Below are 13,009 nucleotides of genomic sequence, written 5' to 3' on the forward strand. Positions count from 1 at the left end.
CAAAAATGTATTTGTAATAAATACTTGTGAAGTTTTCCAGAACATTTGAGAACACAGAAAGAATAGCAAGAAAATAAAAAGGGTTGACTAAGGTTTACATTACAAGCTAAGGTCAAAGAAGGTACTCTGCCTTCTATTTCAGCTCTAAAGCTGTAAAATAGTGTCCTTTTTGCAGTATATTTAGTGCCATGCTTTTAACATTTTTGTGCATTTTGTTAGTGATTTTGACGTTTAAGATAGCCCCTAACTGTAGTGCTGAAGTGTTATCCAGTGTTCCTGACTACAAGAAGGCTGTGATGTGCTTATGGAGAAAATATGTCACATAATCTTTGTTCAGGCATAAATTATAGGGATTTTGGCCATCAGTTCCATGTTAGTGAGTCAACTAAATATTACACAAGATATCTCTGAGCAGAACACATAAAGCAAGCTTATGTTTTATTGATCTACTCATGGAAATATTGTGACCAGAGGCAGGACCTTACTCTTATATTTCCCATTGGAGCAGTGATTCGGTATCCACTAATTCAGTTTTCACGATGACTTTACAGACCACAACTACCACAAATGGTAATAATTGACTATATCTGGGGCCTATATTGTTGAGGGATACTAAACAGAGTGTCTGTGTGGATTGTAAATTTTATGTAGTTTTTCTAGCTGTATGTTCTTTAGGATACACATGAGCATGAGGATATTTTGCCCTCTCCCTCCCGAACTCTCCCTCTAAACAATAGGACTAACCATCACAAGGAGAGATTAAGAAGTAAGTAACAAGGAAAGCAAATAACCTACTTCTTGGGATGTTAAAGGATATATTGATGTAATAGGTTTCTATAATATCAACCAATTTCAACCAAGTCACCAAAGTACATGGGCAGTGAGACCCATGTGAGGTAGACACTACATGTCAGAGAAAGTGATAATGGTGATAAAAAACATGTATATGGCTTTCTTAGGTGCCAGGCAGACTCTATATGTAGCATTGTGAGAATTAAATGAGGCAATACAGATAATATACTTAACAAAAAGATTATTATCTGCTTAGATATTTCTGGTAACTAATACCATTGAAGGGACCATCTAAACTAAAAGTAATGTTGAGGTAAAGTCAAAAGAGTTTAATGTCACTCTGGGGAAAACTGTAATGTAGGGAAAGATATGTGAAACTGAACATCAGGTGCTCAAATCCTGGGTCTGCCACTTTTTAGCTATGGGACATTAACAGCACAAGCTTCACTCACTTTTCCACTTGTAAGATGAAAAAAAGCAGGAGAAATTGCTTAAAGTGGCTGCCATAAGAACTGCATGAAATAAACTACCTGGTACAATAGTTGTTAAAAGGGCCTCCTTTCCCTTGGCTCTCAAATAAAAGAAATAAAAAGTTTTTGGTCAAATTCCAAGTGTTTATAGTTGGTTAGAGAGAGAATAGATAGATACATATGGATATTAGATAGATGATAGCAGTAGTGTCCCTACATTTCATAAATTATACCTGCATTTTGTTCTTTCCACCAAAGTGCTCGATAGCATTATGATAATTATCTCAAAAACGTGTAATTATTATATATTCTTTCAGTCTGACTTTACATCCAGTTCATCTCAGGTACTGAAAGCCTGGAAGGAGCTGTAATCATCATGGATCATTGGTACAATATCAGATGTCATAAAACTGAACTAAAAGAATAATATTGACTCCCATTTCCTCTCCTGGATGAATATCAGGTAAAAACTGTCAACCATCTACCTCTATAATTCTGTTTTGCTGTGTATGTTTACTGAACACCTGCTATCAGCCCCATTCTTTCTTCATGCATTTTTCTTTTTAAAAAATAATCCTCATTCAAGGATATTTTTATTGATTTTTCAGAGAGAAATAGGGAGAGAGATAAAGAGAGGGAAACACTGATGTGAGAGAGAAACATTGATTGGTTTCCTCCCATATATGTCCTGACCAGGCATCACACCTGCAACCTAGGTATATGCCCTGACCAGAATCAAACCTATAACATTTTGATGTACAGGATGTTGCTCCAACCAACTGAATCACCTATCCAGGGCTCTTGGCACAGTTTATTACTTTCAGTAAGCTGCTAATTTGGGTCTCAGAGTGCAAGAATATAAAGGTCATTACAAACCTAACTGTATAATAATTTTAGGTCTTATTGTGTATTAATTTGTGTTTAATTTATTTTTAATGAATTTTTAAGAAGGGATAAGTAGAATAAGAAAGACAAGTGAAGCAAGTTGCACTCAGTAGCAGAAAGCTGTTAATTTGCTCACCTCCACAGACTACACTGTTGAGGTCTTCACAGCGGCGATCATCACATTCACATGTCTTCCCATATACCCTGCGATCTCCTGGAGGGTAGCAAGTGCATTTGCCACATTCACATTTACCTACAACATACAAAGAGAGAGCACATTCACTAGGAGACTCACAGAACCAGCAAGGTTTTCAAAGGGAACAACCACACTATTAAACCCAGACCTCCTATACTAGTTCTAGGCTGTGCCTGATTCTTGTACACCAAATAACTTTTCTTACCTGCCAACAGTAAGTTGAAGATCAAACACAAATGACAAGGTGGTTGGGAGTGAAAGTGGCAATTGCTGGCTCAGAAATCCTTCACATTTACTACTTTGTACCTTTTTGTTTCATTCATCTTTGAAGATGAATTCAGCTATTAAACACTGTACATTTCATATTCAACTTAGTTTGGTGATACCACTTAATGTAACTGAATCAATTTTATATATTTTGACATAATTTAGCATAATGTGGACATTTAAAAAATATTTTTACTTTAGGTGCATCTACCACATAAAGAAAAAAATGTTCATTGATATATTACAACATGATATTTTAGTGATTATTTGGCATCAGTTTTATAGTTTATAAAACACACTTTAACATAGAACATATGCCAAGCCATATGACCTAAGTATCTTTATCATTCTTGACTTAAAAATTAAAAGTATAAATAATTTTTGGAATGAATTTTTTCATAGGTTTGGGAATTACTTATTATCATTGTGACTCTCATCATGATTTTGTGAGTTGTAACTATGCGTCAAACATTATAATTCTTTTAATTCCATCATTTTCTTTCATAGTACTACTCATTGACTAGAATTACAGCTATCATTTTACTAAACAGGAAATGGACGCATACTGAGGCCAAGTTACTTTCCATGGTAATTCAGCTCAAAAGGGACAGATTTAAATACCCATTCTCATTCATCTTAAAATGTGAACATCTAATTCATGAGCCATACCACACTTTAATATACTCACAACACAGCACCAGAAGACTGTATGAAAAAGTACATTCTTTTTGAGGAATTTGTGCTGGTTTGCCAAAAATTCAGCTGGGTGACTACCGTGGGACATCTGTTACTCTCTGTCATTCGCCCAACCACCATAATTGCACACCCACGGAAATGATTATGGGATGCTTCAGGGCTGACCCCACAATGCTGTTAGTCATTCTGTTGCTGCATTTGTATCTTGGTAAAGAAACTCCGAGTTTGTAGATAATGAAAGAAAGGAAAATTAGTATTTAGAATCATATAATTTCAGAGCTGTAATTAAAGATAACCTAATGCAGTGATTCATAGTCTTTTCAGGCAGAAGTGACCCTTCTTAAAAGGGTTATGATAACCTCTGAGAAGCTGTTGAAAGATAAGGCAATAGAGACTGTCGTACTGGCTGCCTTTTGACCAGTCTCTCTTTCTACTTGGAGGCAGTTCCAAATTCAGCAGAAGACAGAGCCCCTTTTCTGGTTCAATGGCATTCCCTCTTCCTATGACCTAGCAGAAATAACAGGGACACACCAGATACTCTTGGCAGAGCTTTGATTTTTGAGGGTGACTGCAAAGACACAGAGCCTATGAAACAGCATAGTGTGAGTGTCCAGAAGCAATGGAACTTGGCACACAGTGGCTGGAGTTCAAAAGTGATGGCAGAAGGGGCTGGTTCTCGGCAGTATCTTGCTTCTTTGGTGTGCTGCTTGAGCTGATTGTCCAAGATTGCATTCTGAATCTAAACACTTCCAATAAAATCCCTTCTCATGCCAGTTAATAAAGTTGTTTTCCATTGTTTTCAATCAGGAACTCTAACTGGTAGACCCCAGATGTCTCCTGAGAAAATATACCATCACACATTTGTTTTATTGTAAAACATCAGGAAGATCCATGACTTACTGCAATTTATTTAATAGATGAGGAAACTCAATCATGCTGGGGCTAAATAATTTGCCTAGAGCCAGAGAAGTACACCTGAGCTGGTGTGCATAAACATGCTAACCCTTACCATGGGTAGATGTGTGAATAACAATAATTATCCAGACTATGGAGACACAAAGACACAAATCCTAGGGCCATTAGCAGTATGTCCTGGTACAATTAACTAGTCCTTCATGGACAGATGTTAGAAATATCAATCACATTGCTTCTGAGAGGTAATACAGTTCCTGTTACCAAGAAAACATCAATTTTTAAGTTTGAGAGTATATGTATTTATGGTGACAATTTCACTAACATTGTAAGGTATATAGGAATTTTTCTGTTATACATGATTGGTTTGGGTTTCTCTGGAAAGAATGAAGTAAATACTGACACATGTATTCAAACATCTACATTTCATTATTTTTACAAAGGGTAGTTTCTATCTTGCCTTCTTCCATAAAGTTGGATAGTGTTAATATTCAATCCTAGGTACTTTTTTCTGATAAAGTATAATTAATGTATATTTTCAGATATCAGAGAATAATTAACCCTATTGCATGGCTAAGGAAAACAGTATCAAGATACAAAGAGAAGCAACTGTTTGGGAAAACATATTTGCCAATGATACCTCAGACAAAGGTTTAATCTCCAAAATATACAAAGAACTCACTCGACTCAACTCAAAGAAGACAAGCAACCCGATTAAAAAATGGGCAGAGGACTTGAACAGACATTTCTCCAAGGAGGACATACAGAGGATCCAGAGACACATGAAAAGATGCTCGATATCACTAGCTATCAGAGAGATGCAAATTAAAACCACAATGAAATTATTTTTGTTGGAGTTTTAAAATAGCACATTAAGGAAACTAATAGCTGAATTAACTTTATAGATGTAGCCTTAATACAGTTTATAGGATATAGTAGCTTCTGATGGAAAAGGAAAAAAATAGCACATAAAGAAAAGATAATTTATTGAAATGTAAGGAAAATTACATTCTACATGCAGTCCACATCTCAAACTGCATTATTTTGCTGTCTCAGTTCACAATTTTAGTCCAGTCACTACCGTGACATATACCTTCCAGGTAAATATCCACTCCTGATATTTATTCCTGATATTTTATTGTTCATTTATTCCTGATATTTTATTGTTCCTTCAAGATCCAAAGTAAATATTCAGAAGATGGAAGGAGGTAGGTGGGGGTGGAGCCCAGTTCTCCCTGTGCCCAGTTGGAACACCTAGCTAATTGTCTGAGGGACAGAGTGAATAGCCAACAGAATCCCAGTTTATATGAAGTTTGGAGGTCAAAATTTGCAGAGGACATTGAAAAACAGACTGTGAGGAGATTGCTCTGTGACATTAAGGTCCCTGGGTTCTGCTGTGGGACCAGAGCAGCTGCAGCCTCCCACCCAGCATGTGCCACAGAATATGGGGAGGAGAGTTAGATCACCAGCTCCCCCCCTACCAGAGCATGCAGGGCAGCCTGGCAACAGGAGGGACCTGGATGCTGGAAGTTGCTGATGGGAATAGAGATGAAGTAGGAGACACACAAAGGCAATACACATCCTCTGGGTCTGTGGACGCTGACACCAGAGAAATTGAGGTGTCAGGTGACACCTGGAGAAGGAGGAGTTGGGCTGTCTGGGATCCTGACTCAGGTAGTCTCCTGACTGGTTGGAAAGTTGGGCTGTGTGAAAGCTGTGCACTTGTTCAGAACTGCAGGCAGCTGCTTTGCAAGGAACTCTGGAGCAGCGGCTGGCTCTTCCGGAGGGTGATTTCAGCTCTGCAAGCCCAGAGGTTGAGTGGGCCAGTGGAACTGAGCACCTACCTTGTCTCTAACTGTGCACAGCTGAGTGGCTGATTTGAGCATGGCAGCTCATAGATAACCAGGGCCTAAGGCTGGGACACACTGAATATTGTGGCCCAGAACTGGTCCCCATCCTCTCAAAACCATAGAAAGTGAGAAAGGCCAAGTCTAGCTTCCCTCTTCTTGTTGCATCTAGGAAGACCAGCAGAACTTCCTGAACAGCTTTAAAGTCAGCAGGATGACTATCATTTTTTTCTTTTGGTCCCTCTGTCTTTTTCCCCCTTTTTATCTTCCCCCAAGTGAGACAATAAGACTTGGAGTTTCGAAAAGGTCCAGAGACAGAATAAAAGGGGGAGCACAAGGCTAAAGCCAAAAACTGAGAAACTGAAACAAATGTCAACTTGCTACCCCATAGAGCTAGCATGTTATTGATTATGTGTATTATTATTATTTATTTACTTATTTTTAGCACTTTCATTTTATTAGTATTTTAAAATTTTTTCTTTCTTATGTTTAGTTTTCCTTGTTTTATGCCTCTGTTTTTTTTTATTTTTTTAATTTTTTTATTTTTTTAAAGATTTTATTTATTTATCCTTAGAGGGGAAGAGAAGGAGAGAAGGAGAGAAATATCAATGTATGGTTGCCTCTCGTGAGTCTCCTGCTGGGAACTGGCCCGCAACCCAGGCATGTGCCCTGACTGGGAATCGAACTGCGATCGTGTGGTTCACAGGCCCGCGCTCAATCCACTGAGCTACACCAGCCAGGGCCTTATGCCTCTGTTTAATTGCAGTGCTTAACTGGTTTTCCTTATTCTCTCTTTATTGCATTTTAATTTCCCTTCTTTCACTTTACTCATGTTCCAATAACACACAACTCTTGATCATGCACTTTGTATTGTTTATCCAAATCATATATTTCTTGTCATACTATTATTGTTCCAGAACTATTGTAAATGATTGTTGTTCTATACAATTGTACATACTACACAGCAACCCTCCATAATCTCAGCCCACTTTAATTTAATCCTGAGCGTTATTATCGTTATGGTTAACTCTTTTCATTCTGAGACTATGCCTAATTTGTACCCTTTACTTTCACTATATCTCATCATCTAACCTTACACAAGTGCTCTGTTTTCTGCATTCAGCTCATGATCCTCCTCCCCTCTAACAAGAGTCTTTTCTCTCTTTCACCTTTTATAAAAATTGGCTACTTCGGTGAAATATCACAGTTAATGCTATACTTATCCAAAGAATCTCCTATCTCTTTTCTACTTGCCAGTACTTTAAACATCATAAAATACTCTCCTGCTGTCTTAATCTATTTTGCCTACCTCCTGACACTGATCACATACAAGAATAAGTGGGAGCATTGAACATCAGTATAACCACTGAAGGAGAAAAAACACCAACAAAGGAACAACCAGAGGGTAAAAAAACAAGTAAAACAAAAGAGGCCACACAAATAGAAGAAAGGGCAAACCTACAGTGTTCAGACAAGGAGATCAAAGAGACCACACCACTGAACCCCACAGAATTCCTTAGAATTCTGTTCACCTTACAAAGACAACTAGCAAAGGGAAACATCAGGAAGCTCAGAAACAAACAATGAGTCACCAAAAATGGGAAGATGAAAAAAGAACATACAATCAAAAGAAATGGAAGACTCACCACTAAAAGAGCTAAACAAAATAGAGGAAACCAAACTATCAGATTTCAAAATAATGGTTATAAAGATGCTCAAGAAAAACACAGACAACTAAAAGCAACTGAGTGAGATCTACATCAGCATAAAAAATAGAAAAAATGAACAAAAACAGAAAGAAATGAACAATAAAATATCAGGAATAAAAAAACACATGGAGGAAGTAGAATCAAATCAGTGACATGGAGGACAAGGTAGAAAAGAATACCCAGATACAGCAAGAAAAAGAAAAGAGGCTCAGAAAGAATGAAGAGGGATGAAAAGAAATACAAGACAACATGAAACGTAATAATATCTAAATAATAGGGATACTGGAAGGAGAAGAAGAAGAACAAGAGATAGAAAACTTATTTGAAAAAGTAATGATGACAAACTTTCCTAATTTGATGAGAGAAAAAGTCACACAAATCCAGGAAACACAGAGAGTTTCAATCAAGAGGAGCCCAAAGAGGCCCACTTCAAGACACATCATAAGAAAAATGGCAAAATTCAAAGGCAAAGAGGGAATTTTAAAGGCAGCAAAGGAAAACAGAAAATAACATACAAGGGAGCCACAATAAGATTAGTAGCTGACTTCTCAGTGAAAACCCTCCAAGCCAGAAGAGAATGGCAAGAAATTCTCCAAGTAATGAAAGCCAGAGGCTTGCAACTAGGCTTACTCTACGCAGCAAGACACTCAATAAATATAGGCCAAATAAGGAGGTTTCTAGACAAAAGAAGTCTAAAAGAATACACCTCCCCAAAACCAGCTCTCCAAGAGATGATAAAAGTACTGCTTTAAGAAAAGGAAGAAAAAGAGTGAGATAGAAAGGAACACAGATACAAAAAAATGGCAATGAATAAGTACCTATTAAGAATAACCTTAAATATAAACAAATTTAATGTTCCAATCAAAAGACATAGATTAGCTCAATGGATAAGAAATCATGACCCAAACACATGCTGCCTACAAAAAACTTACCTCAGAACAAAATGCCTACATAGACTGAAAGTGAAGGGCTGGAAACAAATATTCCAAGCAAACAGGGGGAAAAAAGCTGGGGTAGCAATAGACAAAATAGACTTCAAAAAAAGGCCACGAAAAGAGACCCAGAAGATCACTTCATAATACTGAAGGGAAGAATCCATTAAGAAGACATAAACTTTGTAAATATATATGCACCCAACACAGGACCACCCAAATACATTAAAAAAATCTTGGAGGACTTCCAGAAAGATATTGATAGCAACACAGTTATAGTAGGGGATTTCAACACCACACTGTCAAAAATGAATAAATCACCCAAACAAAATGTCAACAGAAATCTGGTGGCATTGAACAATGTCCTAGATCAAATGGACTTAACTCATATGTATATATATATAGAACCTTTCATCTCATAGAAGCAAACTATACATTCTCTTCAAATGCACATGGAACATTTCCAAAGATAGATCACATGATAGGACACAAAACAAGTCTCAACAAATTGAAGAAAATAGAAATCAACCCAAGCACTTTCTCTGACCCTAAGGGATTTAAACTAGAAAACAACCTCCACTCAAACTCATGGAGATCAAATAGCATGCTATTTAACAAATAATGGGTCAAGAATGAAATTAGGTAAGAAATCAAAAAGTTTCTGAAAACAAATGAAAATGAACTCCCAACAATCCAAAACTTATGGGACACAGCAAAGGCAGTTCTGAGAGGAAAGTTCATAGTGATACAGGCCTACCTAAAAAAGGCAGAAACATTTCAAACAACCTAACTCTACACCTACAACAACTTGAAGAACAACAAAGACAGCCCAGAGCAAGTAGAAGGAAGGAAATAACCAAGATCAGAGCAGAGATAAATGATATTGAGAATATTAGCACAATTATAAGGACCAATAAATCCAGGATCTGGTTCTTTAAAACTATAAACAAAATCGACAAGCCTTTAAGCAGACTCATCAAGAAAAAATAAAGAGAGAGGACCCACACAAGCACAATCAGTAATGAATGAGGAGAGATTGCAACTGATACCACAAAAATACAAAGGATTGTAAGAAATTACTACAAAAAAACTACATGCCAAGAAATTTGGAAGCCCAGGTGAAATGAACACATTTCTAGAAAAATATAATCTCCCAAAACCCAATGAGAAAGAAGCAGAAAGCCTGGAAATCCAATAACCTGTGACAAAATTGAAGCAGTAATCGAAAAACTCTCAACACGGAGAAGCCCTGGTATGGACACTTTCACAGAAGAATTCTACAAAGCATTTAAGGAAAAGCTAACCCCTATTCTTCACAGATTATTCCAGAAAATCCAAGAAGATGGAAGACTCCCAAACTTTTTTTATGAAGTCAGCATCATTCTAGTCCTAAAACCAGATAAAGACACAGCAAAGAAAGAAAACTTTAGTCCAATACTGCTGATGAACATAAATGCTAAAATCCTCAACAAAATGTTGGCAAAATGCATCCAGCAATATATTAAATGATAATACTCTATGCCCAAGTGGGATTCATTCCAGTTGGTACAATATTCGCAAATCAATACACATAATATATCACATAAACAAAAGCAAAGACAAAAATCACATGATCATATCAATAGATGCATAAAAAACATTTGATAAGGTATAGTACCCATTTATAATAAAAACAGCAAAGTTAGAATAGAGGGAGCATTCCTCAACATAATGAAGGCCATATATGAGAGACCTACTGCCAAGATCACACTCAATGGGCAAAATCTAAAAACTTTCCCATTAAGAGCAGGAACAACACAAGTTTGTCTACTTTCATCACTTCTTTTCAACATAGTATTGGAAGACCTAGCCACAGCAATCAGACAGGAAAATAAAATAAAAGGCATTCAAATTGGAAAAGAGGAAACAAAACTGCCATTGGTTGCAGATGACATGATACTATACAAAGAAAATTCTATGAAATCCACCAAAATCTACCTGATCTAGTAAATGAATTTGACAAAACAGCAGGATACAAAGTCAATATTCAAAAATCAAAGGCATTTTTGTATACCAACAATGAAATATCAGAAACATAAATCAGGGGAAAAGTCCCATTTGATATAGCAACAAGAAAAATAAAATACCTAAGAATAAACCTAACTAAGGAGGTAAAAGAGCTGCACTCATAAAACTACATAACAATGAAGAAAGAAATTAAGGAAGACACAAACAAATGGAAGCATGTACTGTGTTCATGGATCAAAAGAATTAACATCATCAAAATATCCATACTACCCAAAGCAATTATAGATTCAATGCAATATCTATTAAAGTGCCAATGACATATTTCACATAGAAAGAACAAACACTTCAAAAATTTATATGGAACAATAAATGACCTTCAATAGCTGCAGCTACTTTTCAGAAAGAAGAGTGAAGTAGGAGGAATCACAAAACCTGATCTCAAATGTATTACAAGGCTACTGTAATCAAAAGAGCCTGGTACTGGCATAAAAACAGGCACATGGACCAAGAGAACAGAATAGAGAGCCCAGAAATGAACCCAAGTCTCTTTCATCAATTAATATTCAACAAGAGGCACAGCAGCATAAAATAGAGTAAAAATAGCCTCTTCAACAAATGGTGTTGGGAGAGCTGGATAGCTACATGAAAAAAATGAAACTTGAGCACCACTTTATGTCATACACCAAAATAAATTCAAGTTGGATAAAAGACTTAGATAAAAGTCATGACATCATAAAAGTTCTAGAGGAGAACATAGGCAGGAAATTCTCAAACATTCCATGCAGCAATATTTTCACTGACATGGCCCTAGAGGAGGGGACATAAAGGAAAGAATTTTTAAAAATGGGATCTCATCAAAATAAATAGATTCTTCATAGCTATAAAACAACATTAAAATAAAAAGAGAACTAACCATATGGAAAAACATAGTTGCCAATAATACCTGAGACAAGGAACTGATATCCAAAATATATAAAGAACTCACATGACTGTACTCTAAGAAGACAAGGATCCCAATTACAAAATGGACAAAGGACTTGAACAACTACCTCTCCAAAGAAAACATAAACAGGGTCCAGAGACACATTTAAAGATGCTCAGAATCACTAGCCATCAGAGAAATGCAAATTAAAACCACAATGAGGTACCACTTCACACCAGTCACAATGGCCATCATAAACAAAGCAACAAACAAGTGTTGGCAAGGTTGAGGAGAAAAGGGAACCCTAGTGCATTGTTGGTGGGATTGCAGATTGGTGCAACCACTATGGACAACAGCATGGAATTTCCTCAGAAAACTGAAAATGGAACTGCCTTTTGACCAAGCAATTCCACTGCCGGGATTACATCCTAAGAATCCTGAAACACCAATCCAAAAGAACCTCTGCACCCAAATGTTCATAGCAGCACAATTCACAATAGCCAAGTGCTGGAAGCAACCTAAGTGCCCATCAGCAAATGAGTGGATCAAAAAACTATGGCACATTTACACAATGGAATTCTATGCAGCAGTAAGAAAGAAGGTGCCCCTACCCTTTTGTGACAGCATGATGGAACCGGAGAGCATTATGCTAAGTGAAATAAGCCATGCAGTGAGGTGAGGGACAAATACCATATGATCTCACCTTTAACAGGAACCTAATAAACAAAATGAACAAGCAAGCAAAGTATAACCAAAGACATTGAAATTGAGAACAGACTGAAAGTAACCAGAGGGGAAGTGGGAGGGGATAATGGAGGAAAAGAGTGGAGGGTTTACAGGAATAATCATAAAGGACACATGGATAATAACAAGGGGGAGTAGAAACAGAGGAAGGAGGTGGGAAGGGCTGGGGTTGTGGGGGTGGGGAGGAAAGGCAGAAAAATGTATTTGAAGAACAATAAAAAATGTTAAAAAAGATCCATAGTACATTTCCCCATATACATGACAATTATACCCTTCTACTCACACAACTTTATAAATACAGAGGAATTTACTATTTCACATTTTCTCCTAATGTCTAAATCAATATTATTAATGAATGCATTAAGCAATCATCACCAGTAAATAGTTTGGTAATATTCACATGACCCATGATTTTTAGTGGTAGAAACTAAATTTAGAATAGGATGTTTCTCCCCAGTACACAAGCATTTCTGATTGCCTGAATACCTTCATTTGTGTTTCCAATGGGTATATCAATGGACTATGTCCCATAGTCTTCATTGTCTTTTAAAATATATTTTATTGATTATGCCATTGCAGTTGTCCCATTCCCCTTCTTCATTCCCCTCCACCCTACACAACCCCCCCCAA

The 13,009-nt window shown here is 36.8% G+C and overlaps 1 protein-coding gene across 1 annotated transcript in view; it reads right to left on the bottom strand.

The window, feature by feature from the left end:
- ITGBL1 (integrin subunit beta like 1) overlaps positions 1 to 13,009 on the bottom strand; it is a 278,369-nt gene that overhangs the window by 23,622 nt on the left and 241,738 nt on the right. Inside the window, exon 8 of the mRNA XM_037065790.1 lies at positions 2,284 to 2,400. Coding sequence (XP_036921685.1) covers positions 2,284 to 2,400 — 117 coding nt within the window. The remainder of the gene's footprint in view (positions 1 to 2,283; positions 2,401 to 13,009) is intronic.

The sequence above is a fragment of the Sturnira hondurensis genome, unplaced genomic scaffold (genome assembly GCF_014824575.4).
Source record: "Sturnira hondurensis isolate 20B ecotype Veracruz unplaced genomic scaffold, ASM1482457v3 Scaffold0016184, whole genome shotgun sequence".
Lineage (NCBI taxonomy): Eukaryota > Metazoa > Chordata > Mammalia > Chiroptera > Phyllostomidae > Sturnira > Sturnira hondurensis.